The sequence below is a fragment of the Agelaius phoeniceus genome, chromosome 10 (assembly GCF_051311805.1).
Source record: "Agelaius phoeniceus isolate bAgePho1 chromosome 10, bAgePho1.hap1, whole genome shotgun sequence".
NCBI lineage: Eukaryota > Metazoa > Chordata > Aves > Passeriformes > Icteridae > Agelaius > Agelaius phoeniceus.
The window spans coordinates 25,553,314-25,570,231 of NC_135274.1; the positions used below are offsets into that span (position 1 = coordinate 25,553,314).

The window sequence follows — 16,918 nt, forward strand, 5'->3', positions numbered from 1 at the left end:
ATGCACCATGATGTATTTTTCATTTCTCATTAGAAACAAGTTTTCTACCCCCATTTGTGCTGGGGTATCACACTTTGTGTATTGCCTGGGGTGTCACTGACTCAAACACAGGCAGAAAATGCCAATTCTCTGCAGCTGGAGAAATGCCAGGGTTGAAACTGAGCCATTTATTGGTGCAGAGGGGCAGTTCCAGGCAGGAATCTGGTGGCTGCTGGAGCAGATAACTGGTTTAATATCAGCTCTTGGAGGAGACAGCACTCTCAATTAAGGAGGCAGGGCTGAGTTTTCAGTAGCAGGACACTGCTGTCATGATCCTGAATTAGAAGCAGGTTATTTTTGTTTTATTGCTTTCATTTCCAGGCACAATGAGATTTATTAAAATAGCCCAGGCTGTGTTTGTTTTAAAGGTGAAGCTCAGTTGGAACTCAGCTGTGCCTTCAGAGCTTCCCTGAGTTCGGGTACCCAACACCTGAAAATTGCATTTTTAAATGGAATAACTGACCTTGCTCTCTCTGATGTTGAGCCCTGTGTGTGTTTCATTTTTCTCTTCTTGCAGCTGGAAGTGGATTGGAATAAAATCAAAGCCAAAATCGAGATGGAAATTGCTAAGGAGAGAGAACGAGCAGCAGCCAGTGCTGCAGGCAGGAGCAGTGTGACTGTGCAGCAATAATTCAGTTTGGGCACCTTCAAAGTGCTGCTTCAACCTTTGCTGCTGCTTTGTTACAGGGAAAAAAAAACCTCAGCAAACATTTTGTGGGACACAGGAGTGGGAATTTCTGTGGGTCTGAATCCTTGGGTGACACACAGGATTAATTATTTCCTTTCATTTCGAGCTGGGTTTGTATTCTGGTGCCAGTGCTGGCTACATAAATGAGAAAAAAAGGGAATTTACAGTTCCTCTCTTAGTGTTTTCAAACTTTTATTGCCATTCATATTCTTTAACCTGGGTTGCCTCTACTGAAATCCCAATTTAAGCCCCAAGTTTGCAACCTCGGGGACCTCTCCAGACTTGTTTCCATTGCCCCAAAACAAATTGAGCAAACTGGAAGTGCTGAAAATGCAAAAAAAAGGAGCTTGAGTACAAATATTTCCCTCACAGTTGTGGGAATACATATTTGTTAGTGAGTTATTTAATAGATGATTTCAGATCATTTCAGCAACTCAGGTTTGTCACTGAGCAAAACAGTAAAAGTAATTTTAGCAGTAAAAGGAATTTTTTTTTTGTTTAGAATACTTTGGAATGTGCTTTCAGGGTTGTTGGAAGTAACAAACAGCATTTGTAGCATCTGATGTGTAAAATTGACAAGAATATTTAAAATAAGTTACTATTTCCTGTACTTTTTCTGCCCAAAGCACTTGATTTGTAAATATTTTTTGAATTTATGTTATTTCATCAAGATACACTTTTCTTTGTTCCACACCCAAAGCTGGCTGCATTCTCTTCATGTTATAAATACATCACCAGTTTATTCATCACTGACAAGGTTTATTATGTATCTTTCAAATGTTACCAGCAAAATGTTAAATATCTGTACATACAGCAGATTTGTAAATCATTGTGTCACCCCTTTCTTGCACAGTTCATCGATTTCTTAATAAAACCAAATCAAAGTGGAGATTTTTCAGGTATTTTTCAGGTATTTTTAAGGTATCAATTTTAAGGTATCATTTTTAATGTACCTGAGAGCTGCTGCGTGTGGGGATCTCAACTGAGTGCTAAAGAAAGAATATTTGGGGTGTTTAAATTCCATTTGGAGGGGATGGGAGAAGTGTTTGATTCCATTTTTTATCACACACACCCAGTCCTGAGCGTCCTGCTGTTAACTAGAAAGCAAAGCAAAATATTTGGGAAAAGCACTTTTACTCCCAGGTTCTAAATGCAGTTGTGAGCTGGGTGTGAAACCTGAATTTCAGGATATTCTCAGGAGCAAATGTTCCTCTGTGGCTTTTCTGGGGTTGTGGCAGGGGTTTCAGAGATTGTAATTCCAAGGGAAACGCCATCCATCCGTGCCAGGGAAATCTGGAGCTGAATTTTCTGAGGTTTCCAAAGTTCTGCATTGTATTTTTACCTGGTTTCAGTTATTTCAGCATCAAGCAAAAATAAAGAGCAGGAGGATCCAGATGTTTCAGGTACATTTTGGTTACATCATTGCCCAGAACAAGAAATTACTTTAAAAACCTCTTTTAAAAATAAAAAATAAAAATAAAATAAACCTCTTTTAAAAATAAACACCTCAAATTGAATTACTCACAACTTGATTTAAACCATCATAAACCAATCTAAGAAACAGAGAATAATTAACATGATTAAAATTGTTGTGATGGATCAATAATCAAAAATAACCCAAATTTTGCCATTGCAGGGTGGGAGTTGAGTTCGTTCACTTCATTTATCCTTGGGCACAGTAAAATCCTCTCTGATTATAAAAAGGGAAGATGAAAAATGCATCTTTAGGTGAAAAATAAATCCCTCAAGTGAGGCAAAAGTAAAAGCTCAGGTGGGTGTTTAAAAACCTACTCCATATTTGGAATATTTCAGAGGGAAAATTAAAAATAGCTTTTGTTGTCTGGTTTTTAAGGCAATAAAACTTTGTGATCTGGATTTGGCTGTGGGATTTTACCCTTTGGAGCAGGAGGAAGGTTTGAATCATCTGACATGGAAATTTGATTTTACAGATTATGTGGAACTATTTCCTGCAGAAAAACTGGTGATTGTTGCCTGATTCACTTCAGAGTAGTCACAATTATACATGAACAACTATGGAAAAGCTTGAAGCTTTCTAAAATTTAATTCTGAAATAGGAATAGGTATTTATAGAAATATGAAGCTTGTGTCACCTACAGCTGGGGAGGGAGGTTGGAGAAAAGCAATTTAGTATTTTTGTATTATATATATGGTTTTTATAGTGGTTTTTACATGTTTTTAATTAAACATTTTAAGACCTCCATTTCTTTATTTTGTTGATAACAGAGATGAGATTGACAGAGATTTTACTCTGCAGGGGATGGGGAAGAGGCAGGGAGAAAAAAGGTTTTTATGAATTGATCCCATGTGAGAATCTCGATTTCCAACACTGGAATTTAACCTTTTTCATTTTAGTTCAGATGCCTTTGCCCTCCTGTAAAAGTTTGGGGAAGCAGCATGGGCTGGTACCTTCAGGGAAAGAGAGGGACGAGTCTGCACAGAGCTTGGTTGTACAAAACAATAAAACATTCCATCATTTCTGGGGTTTTATGAAGGGTCTGCCAGAATTATTTTACTTTATGAAAAGAAATGACTGTGCTAGTTGGAGCCCTGCAGTTCTGAAAATCTAATCTGTATTTTAAATAAATGGGTTTATTGATGCAGGTTTGCTTTGCCATTAGAGACACCTGGAAGAAAAAGGGAAGGGAAGGGAAGGGAAGGGAAGGGAAGGGAAGGGAAGGGAAGGGAAGGGAAGGGAAGGGAAGGGAAGGGAAGGGAAGGGAAGGGAAGGGAAGGGAAGGGAAGGGAAGGAAAGGGGAAAGGGGAAAGGTGCTCGTGGCTGCTGCTCCTGCACTGAGCACATGCTCAGCTCTGAGTGATAAAGTCAGGCTAGGACAGGAAAATAAAAAGTATTTAATGTAAGCTTTGGGCAGTTCTGTCAGAGAGCCGGGCTGAGCTGGGCTGGTGCTGCAGGAAGCATTCAGGGTCATGGAGGAGCTGCCAGCTGTGGCAGCAGCTGTGACACTCATTGCCCTGGGAGCTGTGGCCATCACTTCCCTGGGAGCTGTGGCACTCATTTCCCTGGGAGCTGTGGCACTGTGACACTCATTGCCCTGGGAGCTGTGACCATCATTGCCCTGGGAGCTGTGACACTCATTGCCCTGGGAGCTGTGACCATCACTGCCCTGGGAGCTGTGACACTCATTGCCCTGGGAGCTGTGACACTCATTGCCCTGGGAGCTGTGACATTGATTTCCCTGGGAGCTGTGACACTCATTGCCCTGGGAGCTGTGACCATCATTTCCCTGGGAGCTGTGACCATCATTTCCCTGGGAGCTGTGACATTCATTGCCCTGGGAGCTGTGGCACCCGTTTCCCTTGGGGCAGGAGGGCTCCCAGCTCCCCGCAGTGAGCAGGAGGTGCTGATGTTTCATTTGCAGGTTCTGGAGGGGTTCCCTCCTTCCCCTGCCGCCCCGGCCAGGGGCACAGCCTGGTCCTGCTGTCCCAAAAGCTCCCTCTGGCACCCGTGGGGGTCAGCATCACCCAGTCGTGTCCACAGAGCAAAATCCCACAGCCGAGCCATCCCAAAATTCCCAGGGAACGCGAGCCGGGCTGAGGGCAGCGGGGGATGCTGAACGAAACCGCAGCCAGGGCTTCCCATCGCTCCGTGTCCTTGCGATGGAGCTGATGTCCCCACGTCACCTTCCTCCCTTCCGGCTGTGCCGGGTCCCCGTGAGGCGCCCTGGTGTCCTGCGGGCTGTCCCGGCGGCTCCGGGCAGCGTGTGCCGCTCCTCCGTGTCCTCAGGAATCCCGCAGGTCCCTTGGCAGAGCCGGGTGCCAGCAGGTGCGGAGCATTCCCGGGAATCCTCAGTGTCCCTGGCAGGTCCCTTTGCAGCTCCAGGTGTCAGCAGTGTGGAGCATTCCCGGGAATCCCGCAGGTCCCTTTGCAGCTCCAGGTGTCCAGGAGGTGCAGAACATTCCCGGGAATCCCGCAGGTCCCTTGGCAGATCCAGGTGTCCATCAGTGTGGAGCATTCCCGGGAGCCCCCAGTGTCCCTTGGCAGATCCAGGTGTCCAGCAGTGCGGAGCATTCCCGGGAACCCCCAGTGTCCCTGGCCAGTCCCTTTGCAGATCCAGGTGTCCAGCAGGTGCAGAGCATTCCCGGGAATCCCCAGTGTCCCTGGCCGGTCCCTTTGCAGATCCAGGTGTCCAGAGGTCACCCTGCGCTGTGGAGCATTCCCGGTGCTCCTCCCTGTCCCACCAGAGAACGCTGCTGGATCCTACCCGGGCATCCCTCCTGCGACACCTGGGGCTGTCCGCTGTCCCTCCGCGGGTCCGGAGGAGGATGAGGATGATGAGGATGAGGATGAGGATGAGGATGAGGATGAGGATGAGGATGAGGATGAGGATGATGAGGATGAGGATGATCCACCCCGCAGGTCCCCCGGGCCGCTCAGCCCCGCATCCCCGCGGCCGCGCCCCGTTCCTCGGGCGGGCAGCGCTGCGCCTCCTCGTAGCTGGGCAGGTGCTTCACCTCCTCGTAGCTGGGCAGGTGCGGCAGCTCCAGGCCCGTGTGGGGCCCCGGGCTGGCGGCGGTGCCCGCGGAGGCCGGGGCGGCTCCCGGCGGCTCCCGGCGCGTTGCGGGGCGCGGCCGGCGGGGCGCGGGGCAGGCGCGGCGGCGGAGCGCGCATCCCGCGGCCAGCAGCGCCAGCAGCACCAGCAGCGCCGCCAGCCTCCGCGCCAGCCTCCGCGCCCGCGGCACCCACGGCGGCCCCGCCGCGGGCCCCGGAGCCGCCCCCGGCCCGGCACAGCCGCCCCGGCCGCAGCGGCCGCCCGCCATCCCCGCTGCGCGCCCCGCGCCCGCAGCGCCGCGCTTTATCCGCGCCCCGCCATGGGCTCGGCCGCATCAAATATTGATGGGGCCATTTGGCCGCCCTGCTCCGCCTAATGGGGCCGCGGCACAACGCCAGGCGCGGATCAGCCCCGGGGCAGCGGCGGGATGGCCCCGCCAGAGTCACGGCTGAGCTGAGCCCGGGGGACAGGGACAGGATGTGCATGAGGACACCGGGACAGAGGGACACGGGAACCCGAGGATGTGGGGATGAGCGGTGCCCAAGGATGGGAGGATGGAGCTGAGCATGCAGGGATGAGCCAAGGATGCAGGGACGTGTGGCACCTCAGGATGTGGGGATGAGCAGTGCCTGAGCTTGTGGGACAAACCCAAGGGCGCAGGGATGAGCAGAACCCAAGGACATCAGGGTAAGGGACACCTGAGCCAGGAGCAAGCCAGGGTGCAGAGCCCAGCATGGATTTTGCAGCTCAAGAAGGGAGGCAGCAGCAGGGTCAGAGCAGGCACTGACAGACCGGGGCCCTGGTACCTGGGCAGGCACAGTGAGCCCTTCTTTCCTCATTTTTGTTGGGTTCTCTTCCTGCCACTAAACTTTCACAGGTCCCTGTGTCACCCAGTGGTGTCCCAACCCACCCCAATGAGCACAGCCCCTCCTCTCTGTGCTTTGCTGATTACCTTCACCCTAATTGCAAAACTCCAGCAAAAGGGGGAGGCCAGGGAGCTCCCATCATGGAAACACTGACTAACATCAAAGTGAATAACATGGCAAGAACTGACCAGACCTTTTCTGCTCGGCTTCCTCTGGGGTGACCCTGCCAGATCTGATGGGCAGCTGCTGACCCACCTACGTGAGCCTCACGTGGGTGAATTTGTTTCCTTTGTCCTGTTTACCCTCCTGGTGGTGATGTCACCGCTGATAGCTGCAGGCCATCCCCTGCTGTCACCCCCACTTCTGGGTGATTGTGTTTGTGACACATTTTGGATGGCTCGGGAGAAAAAAACGAGGGCAAAAATTCTCAGCTGTGATACGGAGTTGGAGGAAGGAGGAGCTGGTGGTGCTGGGCTCCTGGCAAAGCAGGAGAAATCGCTGTTTCTTTCTGAATTTCAGGGGTTCATTCCGCATTTTGGGGACATTTCTCCCTGCAGAAGGGGCAGGGGCTGGGAGGGGAGGGCAGGAGGTGCCAGCAGTGGGTGCAGCCCCACAGCTTTGGGAGCTGCTGCCTCACGCAGGGGTGGCTTTGCCCTGGGGGCTCACCCCTGCCAGGATCTGGGATGCTCTGAGGAGCTCCAGCAGCAGCTCCAGGGGCCACATTCCCTGCAGAGCTGGCAAGAACTGAGGGGTGTTTGGGAGGCAAATTGGGAATAAACAGCAGGCGCCTGGTGCAACCTGCCTGGCTGTTAATAGAGCTCTGCCTTTTAACAGCGTCTCTGCTCTGCTGGGGCTCCCCCCGAGCCCCATGAAATATTAAAGCCTGTTGATAGCTCGTTGATAGCTCGTTAAAGGCAGCGTTTGGGCTGGGCCTGTGTGCCGTGAGCTGGGCTTTGCTGCTCAGCCTGCAGCAGGGGCTGGGAGCAGCTCCCTGTGCCACCACACAGGGAAAGCTGTGGATGGAGTGAGCAGGGCACAAGAAAGGATAAAAATTCCAGCCCTGGCGTGCAGCTGTGCTCTGCAGCAGCCCCAGGTGCCTCAGGAAAATGCAGGAATACCGGCCCAGGAGGAACCAGGCCCATCCTGGGGTGGCTGTGGATGGAGGGGCTGCACCCTCTGTGGCTTTGGGGGATCTGGGCAGGAGCAGCCGCCTCATTTTGGGAATCTGTGGAGAGTGGGAGAGCGGTGGCAGGCAGGGATCTCTGATTCCACCAGGATTCCATGGGCAGGGACACCCTCCACTAGAGCAGGTTGCTCCCAGCTCCATCCAAGCTGGAATTTCTCTGTCCCCAAGCACAGCAGAGCACCGGGGCAGGAATGAACTCCTCAGGGGTGGCCTCATCCTGCCTCCCCCATCCCAAAACCTGCAGGAAACCCACTCTGAGGCTCCCTGGAGCCAGGGAGGACCCGGAGCTGCCGAGCTGTTTCTGGGAAGGAGCTCTCAAGCTGATTTTCTCCAGATTTGCAGGGGATGGACAACTATTGATCCTGCAAATGACCCCTGCAGGAATCCATCGATCCCTTTGGAGCAGCAGATCATTAAGGCTCGACTTGCAGACCTCTCGGGTGGTGCCAAAGTGCTGACACAGCACAATGGCCAAGGGATGGTGTCATTGTCCCTGCGAGCTCCAGACTGTCCCCCGTGGGAAGCTGCTCCATGAAATGCCCTTTGCACCAAGATGCTTCACATCTGAATTTCCCTTGCTGTGTTTTTCCCTCAAATATGGGAAGACTGCTCAGGGGAAAACGCCAGGATGACCTGAGGTTTGTGTTTGGTAGCTGGAAAAATCCCTTGGGTTGGTGGAGGGAAGCGCAGTTTTGGGTGCTGGTAGGAACGAGTCCAGCACTCTCAGCTTCCATGATATTTCAGTATCTGAGAGATACAAACCTTGGGATGATTGAGGCTTTTACAGGAATGATGGAGCAAATGGCTGCTGCACTGGAGGCTGGACAGGAAACCCGCGGCTGCCACATCCCTGGAAGTGTCCAAGGCCAGCTGGGAACACCCTGGGATGGTGGGAGCTGTCCCTGCCCATGGCAGGGTGGAATGGGGTGAGCTTCAAGGCCCCTTCCCACCCAAACCATTCCAGGATCCCATGAAAATCAAACACAGCCTGATGGGAACCTCCCCCAAGGCCAAAATAATCCTTAAATCCTTCTGAATAGAACAAAACATTCTTCATATTCCTGTCAAAGCTCCCAAGGAAGCCCATCCAGCAGCAGGAATGGGAGCTGGGCTCAGGGGCAGCTCTGAGCTGCTGGAACCAAACCCCAGAGCTGAGCTCCAGTGCCTCCCCCTTCTCAGGCACATCTGTAACTGCAATAAGGCCCAAAACCGAGGAGATGACTCTGCAAATGTAAAAAACTCCACCAGCCATTACCTCACAGCTCAGAAATCTCCTCTGCCAGCAAATATTTGCTGTTGGACTGTTTAAAACCCAGGGAAAGTGAGAGAGAGAGGCTGAAACCCTCCTGGACAGCCCTGATTCCTTCCCAGGCTGTTAACAAGTTTGGGTGCCCTCCAGAAATGAAATGTGTTTTCTGTAATAAATCAGTCAGATCGAAGACATAAATAAAATTCATTCATTGCTATCTATTCTGTACTTATTTCTGTATTTTATGTATGAAATATTCATTTATTTAACACAATTTTCTCTAATAAATAAGAGATGGAAATATTAGAGCAATGATATTGATATCAGTGAGTTTTTAGGCTTCCAGCTCGCTCATGACACTTCAAATATTCTTCTTTCCTCCTCCTGCTGCAGAGAAGCATTAGAAAGGTTGGCTTAGACTGGTTTTCCCTTTGCAATAATTCCCCATAATTGGGATTTTAATGCCTTGACTCCATGGGAAGGCTCCCACTCATGCAATGACTTTGGCTGAGGCTTTTAGAGTCACAAATAAAGAGCATCTCTCCCTATAAGGGATGATTTGCTGTTTTCCCTTGGAACCAAACGATCTTAACCCCTAAAAGTGATTCCAGGGTGAAGCCTTGATCCCACACCATCCATAGGGAACCCCTGAGTGCTCGCACAGGGCTGGACCCAGAACCACTGAAACACCCTAAAAGGCACTAAAGGCGATTCAGATGGAAGCATCCCCGGGTCGGTCTGGAATCACCAAAACCTTTTTCCATGCTGAAATCCTCTGTGTTTTCCAGGAGCAGCATTTCCCCCGTTAGTTTCTGGCTCTGCAGAGGCTGCCGTGATTTCACCGCGCTGTTATTCCCAGCCGGGCCCCGGAGCTCGGCCCCGGAGCTCTCCCCGCGGTTAAATTTAGCAGCGGGTCCTTTCCCAGCCCTGCCGCGCTCCCACACGGCTCCCATGAGTCAGGAGCAGCAATTCCCGGCGGGAATGCCCTGGAGCATCCCGAGCTGCGGGAGGGGAAAGGGCCGGGGCGACACAGCCCGGCCGCAGCAGCGCTCGGGGGATGCAGCCCCGATGGTTCTCCGGGAATCCCTCCGGGAATTCCCCGTGATCCCGGCAATTCCAGGTGATGCCGGCAATTCCAGGTGGTCCCGGCAATGCCAGGCGATCCCGGCAATTCAAGGTGATCCCAGTTTGCCTGGCTGCATCCCGGCTGTTTCCCAGCCCTTCCTCCGAGAATTCCAGGTGATCCCGGCAATTCCAGGTGATCCCGGCAATTCCAGGTGATCCTGGCAATTTCAGGTGGTCCCAGTTTGCCTGGCTGCATCCCAGCTGCTTCCCCGCCATTGCACCGGGAATTCCAGGTGATCCCAGGAATGCCAGGTGATCCCGGCTGGTGATTCCCGGACCGGGAATTCCAAGTGATCCCACAATTCCAGGTGATCCCGGGAATTCCAGTTGATCCCGGCTGCTTCACGGCCACTCCTCCGGCAAATTCCAGGTGATCCCAGTTTGCCTGCCTGCATCCCGCCTGCTTCCCAGCACTTCCTCCGGCAATTCTAGGTGATCCCGGCAATTCCAGGTAATCCCAGTTTGCCTGCCTGCATCCCGGCTGTTTCCCGGCCCTTCCTCCGGGAATTCCAGGTGATGCCGGCAATGCCAGGTGATCCCAGAACAGGTAAAAATACAACGCAAAACTTTGGAAAGCCCAGAAAATTCAGTTCAAAATTTCCCTGGCACTTTCCAGTTTACAGCTGGCTGCGTCTCGGCTGCTTCCCATTGCACTGGGAATTCCTGGTGATCCCGGGAATGCCAGGTGATCCCAGCAGTTCCAGGTGATCCCAGCTGGTGATTCCCGGCCATTGCACCGGGAATTCCAAGTGATGCCGGCAATTCCAGGCGATCCCAGTTTACCTGGCTGCATCCCGCCTGCTTCCCGGCCACTCCTCTGGGAATTCCCGGTGATCCCAGGAATTCCAGGTGATCCCAGCTGTTTCCCGGCCCTTCCTCCGGGAATTCCTGGTGTTCCTGGCAATTCCAGGTGATCCCAGGAATTCCTGGTGATCCCAGCTGCTTCCCAGCCACTCCTCTGGCAATTCCAGGTGATCCACATTTTCCTAGAGGTCACCCTGGCTGCTTCCCTGCCAGTCCACCGGGAATTCCAGGTGCTCCCAGTTTTCCTGGAGGTCGCCCTGGCTGCATCCCAACTGCTTTCCATTCCACCAGAATGGAATTTCAGATGACCCCTGGGTGAATCCCAGCTGCTTCCCTGCTGTGCCACACATCCCAGGAATTCCAGGTGATCCCAGTTTTCTTGGCTGCATCCCTGCTGCTTCCCTGCCATTCCTCCAGGAAATCCCAGTTTTTATGGATGTCACCCTGGCTGCTCCCTGCTGTCCTGCACATCCCAGGAATTCCAGGGATCCCGGTTTTTTGGGGTCCCAGGGCAAGGAGTGAGCACCAAACCTTTTCCCATTTCCCTCTCGTTCCCCCCTTCCTTCTGAGGAGATTTCATTTTTACCAAACTCAGTGTTTCCCACCCCAGTTTGTCCAGGGCAGCCTGAATTCCCTGGATTCCCTGTGCAGCCAGAGACTTTTCCTGGGGGGAAAATCCAACACCCCCAGCTGAGGCTGCTCAGGGCATCTCCCAGGCAGGAGGCTGCTAAAAAATGGGGGGAAAAAAGGAGAAAATGGAGGAAAATAAAATTTGAGAAAACCTTTCCAGCTGTTTTTGCAGGAGTGAGGCGGGCCCAGGGCTGTGTGCTCCACAGGGAAGATCCTCAGGGAAAGATGCAGATGCCAGGAGGGAGGATGAGGATGCTGAGGGGGCAGCAGAGCTTTGACCCCGCTATTTTTACTCTCCTCAAACAACCGTGTCAGCCCCGGGGGCGGCGTGGAAAACAGGGAAAAGCTCTGGAATGGCCCCTCCTGGATGCAGCCCAGGCCCTGGGGGCGCTGGGTCCCTCCTGGCTGGAGAAGGGAAATGTTCCCTGCTGGAAAATGGGGTGGGTGGCTCCTGAGAGCCCCAGGAGCAGATTGGCCGTGTCCAGCCCTGGCTTCCTGCTCGGCTGGGTTGGTTTGATCACTCAGTGACGTTTAAACCCTGAAAATTGGGGTGGAAATCGGGGAAATGCTGCTGGGGACACTCAGGGGTGGCTCTGGAGCTCCCCAGGCTGGGGCGATGCTGAGGCCAGGGGGAGAAGGGGCTGGGGCTGGGTGGTGGCCTCAGAGCCTCCTGCTCCACACAAATCCACCAAAACCAGCAAATGATGAACACTCTGCAGCAACTGAGCCCCAAAAATAGCAAATTATAAATACTGTGCAGTGACTGAGCCCCAAAACCAGCAAATGTAAATACTCTGCAGCAACTGAGCCCCAAAAATAGCAAATTATAAATATTCTGCAGTGACTGAGCCCCAAAACCAGCAAATGATGAACACTCTGCAGCCACTGAGCCCCAAAACCAGCAAATGTAAATACTCTGCAGTGACTGAGCCCCAAAATAGCAAATTATAAGTACTGTGCAGTGATTGAGCCCCAAAACCAGCAAATAATAAATATTCTGCAGTGACTGAGCCCAAAAAGCAGCAGATTATAAACACTCTGCAGTGACTGAGCCCCAAAAATAGCAAATTATAAGTACTGTGCAGTGACTGAGCCCAAAAAGCAGCAAATTACAAATATTCTGCAGTGACTGAGCCCAGCACCCTGAGCTCTGACCCTCCCGAGCGTCCTCCTCCCTCCCTGTGCCGCTCCAGGAGTTCCAACAAAACATTTGGTGGCTCCTGCAATTCCTGTCACCGTCTGGGGCTCCAGGCTGGCACAACCTGGAGCAGAATGGGGTAAAATCAGTGAACATCCAGCAGAGCTACCCAGCACGATCACCAGAGCCAGGCTGTGCCCCCATTTCTGTGCAGCAGGAGCTGCAGGGACACAATTTTGGCTCTTTCAGCCCAAAGGAGATGTTGGATTTTTTGGAACTGTAATTTTTGATATTATTTTTTCTCATCATTATTATTTATTATTATTATTACATTTATTATTACTAATGAGATTAATTTATTTAAATGATATTTCAAATAAAATAAATAATAAAGTTTTTCATTACCTTTATTATTGTTGTTTTGCTTTCTGACGACGACAGAGCACTGTTATAAATTACATTATCAGTGACCCCATCGGAGGCGGAGTGGGCCGGGAGGGATCCCGGGGCTGGGGCGCTGTTGCCATCTGCAGGCGGCTCTGGGATAAATCCCGGTGGATGCTGGGGAGGGAGCATCACTGGGAAAGAGCGGCCGGGGCAGGGTTTGGGACCCTGGAGTACCCGGGAAAAAAATCCCGCTGTTTATAACCCCGTTTTCCCAAACCCAGCAGTATCCTGGTTGTTCCAGCAGCAGTATTCCTCATTTTATATATATATATATATATATATATATATATGTATATATTTAAAAAAAAAAAAATATATATTATATATATATTTTTTATATATATATATTTTTATATATATATATAATTTTATATATATATACACATATATATATAATAGAATAGAATATATTCATTATATACATTATATATAATGAACAATATATAAACGTATAATATATATTTTATATAAATATATATAATATAATATATTTCATTTATATATTTATTAATTAATTAATTTATTTTAGTTATTTAGTTTTATTTATTTTATATTATTATATATAAAATATAATAATATTATTATATTATATATTATTATATGATTATATATTATATATAATATATATTATATATTATTATATATTATAGTATTATTTATTATATATAACATGTTTCATTATTTAGTTTAATTTATTGTATAACTATTAATTATATATAATTAATTTATTATATAAAATACATTAAATGTATACTTATATAATATATATTTATAGAATATATAAATGTACTGAATGTTTATTATATATTGTTATTATAGGTTGTTTATTTATTGGTTATTCATTTATTTGGTTTTGGTTTTGTTTCTTTATTTAATTTTTTAAAAAATTTATTTATTATATATATTGTTGTAATGCTCTCTATATATCTATTAAAAAATTTGTCTTAGAGACACATATTCAATCATTTTAGCATTATTTAATGTGTATATCAAATACTGATATTCTAACAGATAACACCTAATGCCACAGGCTGGGGCTGTGATTGTCCCCTGTGCTGGCACTGCTGGGGCTCCCCCAGCCCTGGGGCACTTCTGGGTTCCTCACAAAGACCTGGAGGGGCTGGAGCGTGGCCAGGGAAGGGAATGGAGCTGGGGAAGGGGCTGGGGAATCCTGAGGGAGCTGGGAAGGGGCTGAGCCTGGAGAAAAGGGGGATCAGGGGGGACCTTGTGGCTCTGCACAGCTCCTGCCAGGAGGGGACAGCCAGGGGGATTTGGGATCTTTGGGAACAGGGACAGGGGGAGAGGGAATGGCCTCAGGCTGGGCCAGGGCAGGTTTAGATTGGATCCTGGGAAAATTCCTTCCTGGAAAGGGGGGTCCAGCCCTGGCAGGGTGGAGCCCCATCCCTGCAGGGTTTGACAGCCCTGGGAGGTGGCACTTGGGGACATGGGCACTGTGGCCTTGGCACTGGTAGAAATGCTCGGACTGGATGCTCTTTAAAACCAAACGGTGATTTCCTGTTACTGTCATTAATGACTGATACAAATATTAATTTCCTGATGCTGTGAATAATGACTGACACAAACACTCATTTTCCCGTGCTGTGTTTAACAATTTCTCCATTCTCTCTCTGGGGCAAACAGGAGCTGGAGCTGAGCACAAAGGGCTCTGTGTGAAGGCTGGGGCTGCAGTGAGAAATCTCCATTTCCTGACAAGGGGGTCCCAGTGCACAGCTGGGCTCTCAATGCCAGCCCTCGCTGCCAGCCTGGCACGGGAACCCCCAGGGCATGGCCACAGGGAGCCTGCAGCACTCAGCTGCTCTTTCAGTGCATCCACACTGAGATTCCTGCACAAATGGGAACCCCTGGAAGAGCAGAACAACCCATCCCAGCCTGCAAACCCTCCTGAGAAGAGAGAAAGAGATGGGGCCAGAAAAGTGGGGCATTCCGGGAGCTTGCAACAATTTTGTGGTGCCTCTTTCTTATTTTCTGTTTAGTGGTCTGGTAAATGCATTAATTGCTCAAATAGTATCCAAAAACTGAATGGATAGCCTGCTAAAAGTAGTAGTAGTAGTAGTAGTAGTAGTAGTAGTAGTAGTAGTAGTAGTAGTAGTAGTAGTAGTAGTAATAATAATAATAATATTAATATTAAAGAAAGTGAAGAATATTAACAGAAGAAGGTGAAGGAGGAGGAAAAGAAGAAGAGGAGGAAAAGAAGAAGAGGAGGAAAAGAAGATTCAAAGAAAGAAGAAGAAGAAGAAGAGGGAGGAAGAAGGAAGGAGAAGAGGAAGAAAGAGAAGAAAGAGTAAAAGAGAAGGGAGAAGAAGAGGTGCCATGAAGTTCTGTGCTGAAAAACCCCTGGAAAACCCAGACCCGAATCTACCAGGGAAGAAGGAGGAGATTTCTCTTCTCACCTTATACATTTCTGCTACCCTCCACAGCCCTGCCTCAGGCTCTGCATTCCAGGATTTCCCCCCATCTGTAAAACTGGGATGAATGTGGGGCTCAGGGGATGGAGCTGCAGAACCAGAGGGGCTGTGGGAGGTGCCCCCAGAGCCTAAAACCCCAGGTTTTTAGGGGACAAACCTAAAAATTCCTGCCTGGCACCTCAGGCTGCGCATGCCAGCCCCGCAGGGAGCAGCAGGAATTCCCCTGGAGCTGCAGCCAGCACCAGCTTCCTCTGGCACACAAAGGCCTGGCTTGGGAAGGGCCAGCAAAGCTTAAATCTTCCCTGTCCTCGAAAAAAAATCTGATTTATGGTCTGAGGGATCGCAGCCTCCCTCGGCAGCACCAGACTGCGGCTGAGCTGGGAAGGGCTGGGGGTGGAGACTGGGAGAGTTTTGCTGGGGTGGATCAGAGGAAAACTGGGGATTGGGGTTTATCAGAGGAAAACTGGGAACTGGGGTTTCTCAGAAGAAAATTTGGAATTGGGATTTCTCAGAGGAAAATTGGGAATTGGGATTTCTCAGAGGAAAACTGGGGATTAGGGCTTCTCAGAGGAAAACTGGGGATTGGGGTTTCCCAGAGGAAAACTGGGAATTGGGGTTTATCAGAGGAAAATTGGGAACTGGGATTTCTCAAGAGAAAAACTGGGAATTGGGATTTCTCAGAGAAAAACTCAGGATTGGGATTTCTCCAAGCAAAACTGGGAATTGGGATCTCTCAGAGCAAAACTGGGAATTGGGATTTCTCAGAAGAAAATTTGGAATTGGGATTTCTCAGAGGAAAAATCAGGATTGGGGCTTCTCAGAGGAAAATTCAGAATTGGGATTTCTCCGAGCAAAGCTGGGAGCTGGAGAGGTTTGGGCTGGGGCTGCCCCGGGCTGTGTCAGCTCACGGGATGTTCACGGCATCATCCTCGGCCCGGGGCCGCCTGGAAAAGCTGGAAAACGATGGCTCGGCCACGCTTGGGAAGCTCCCAGCAGCATCCCGGGGATGGAGCGGGGAAAACAAAACCCCCCTGAGCAACCCCACCTTCCCCTCCTGCCGTCTGTCCTGGCTTTGCTTTCCTTTTCTTGTTTATTCTCCATCCTGGGTGATTATTTACTCCAACTGTCGTTGTGCCGTGAACTCTCCCACTTCCTTCAGTTTGCTCCAGGCTGGATTTGCGAGTTGTTTACAGGGGATTTCCTTCCCTGGCACTCCCACCTCTCCCCAAACCAACCCCTTCAGTCACTTCTCCAGGGTTTCCCATCCAAAACTGTTTGGTTTTTTTTTTTTTTTTGGGTTTCCAGCAGTTTTACACCCCCCCCTTTGCAGCCCAGCCGGTTCCTGTGAGCTCTGCACACGGAGTTTCCTGGGAATACGGATGTTCCAGAAGTGTTCGGTGCCCTGGGGCTCCAGAGGGTGGGATTTGGGGCGAGGGGCAGACCTGAGGGGGCTCCCGGTCCGGAATATTTCCAGGAGCTGGGAGCTGAGCCCTTGGAAGGCGCCGGGAGCAGCGTTCTGTGTTTGCTCAAGCACTTACGTTTGTTTATTGAGATTATTTTCCTTTCTGCTCTGGGCCCTGGGCACGCACACAAAAGGGTCCCCCCAGAGCCCCCTGCACCCAGAGCTGCTCTGGGGCGGGCACAGGGGAGGGGACGATGCTGAGCCATGGATTGGGGCTGGCTCAGCTCTTGGAATGAGGGAAGTGCCCCAAAGCACACACCTGTGTCCCCCCCGCTGCAAGGGGCACAAACCCAGGTGGCTTTGGGGGTTCCCAGCCTGGAGGAGCCGGG

At 50.2% G+C, this 16,918-nt stretch overlaps 1 protein-coding gene and 1 long non-coding RNA gene across 4 annotated transcripts in view; one reads left to right on the forward strand and one right to left on the reverse strand.

Annotated features, from left to right (window-relative positions):
- The window catches only part of IFT80 (intraflagellar transport 80), a 34,780-nt gene extending 33,164 nt beyond the window's left edge, over nucleotides 1–1,616 (forward strand). For all 3 annotated transcript variants that reach the window (XM_077184213.1, XM_054639770.2, XM_077184214.1), the window contains one exon: nucleotides 557–1,616. In XM_077184213.1, the coding sequence (XP_077040328.1) occupies nucleotides 557–670 (114 nt within the window). In that variant the 3' untranslated portion in view covers nucleotides 671–1,616. The remainder of the gene's footprint in view (nucleotides 1–556) is intronic.
- Nucleotides 1,466–3,409, reverse strand: LOC143694905 (uncharacterized). The gene is made up of 2 exons (XR_013183716.1): nucleotides 2,215–3,409; nucleotides 1,466–2,179 (listed from the first exon to the last, which is right to left on the reverse strand). It is a non-coding gene; the product is annotated as an uncharacterized LOC143694905 (long non-coding RNA).
- Nucleotides 3,410–16,918: the final 13,509 nt, after the last annotated feature.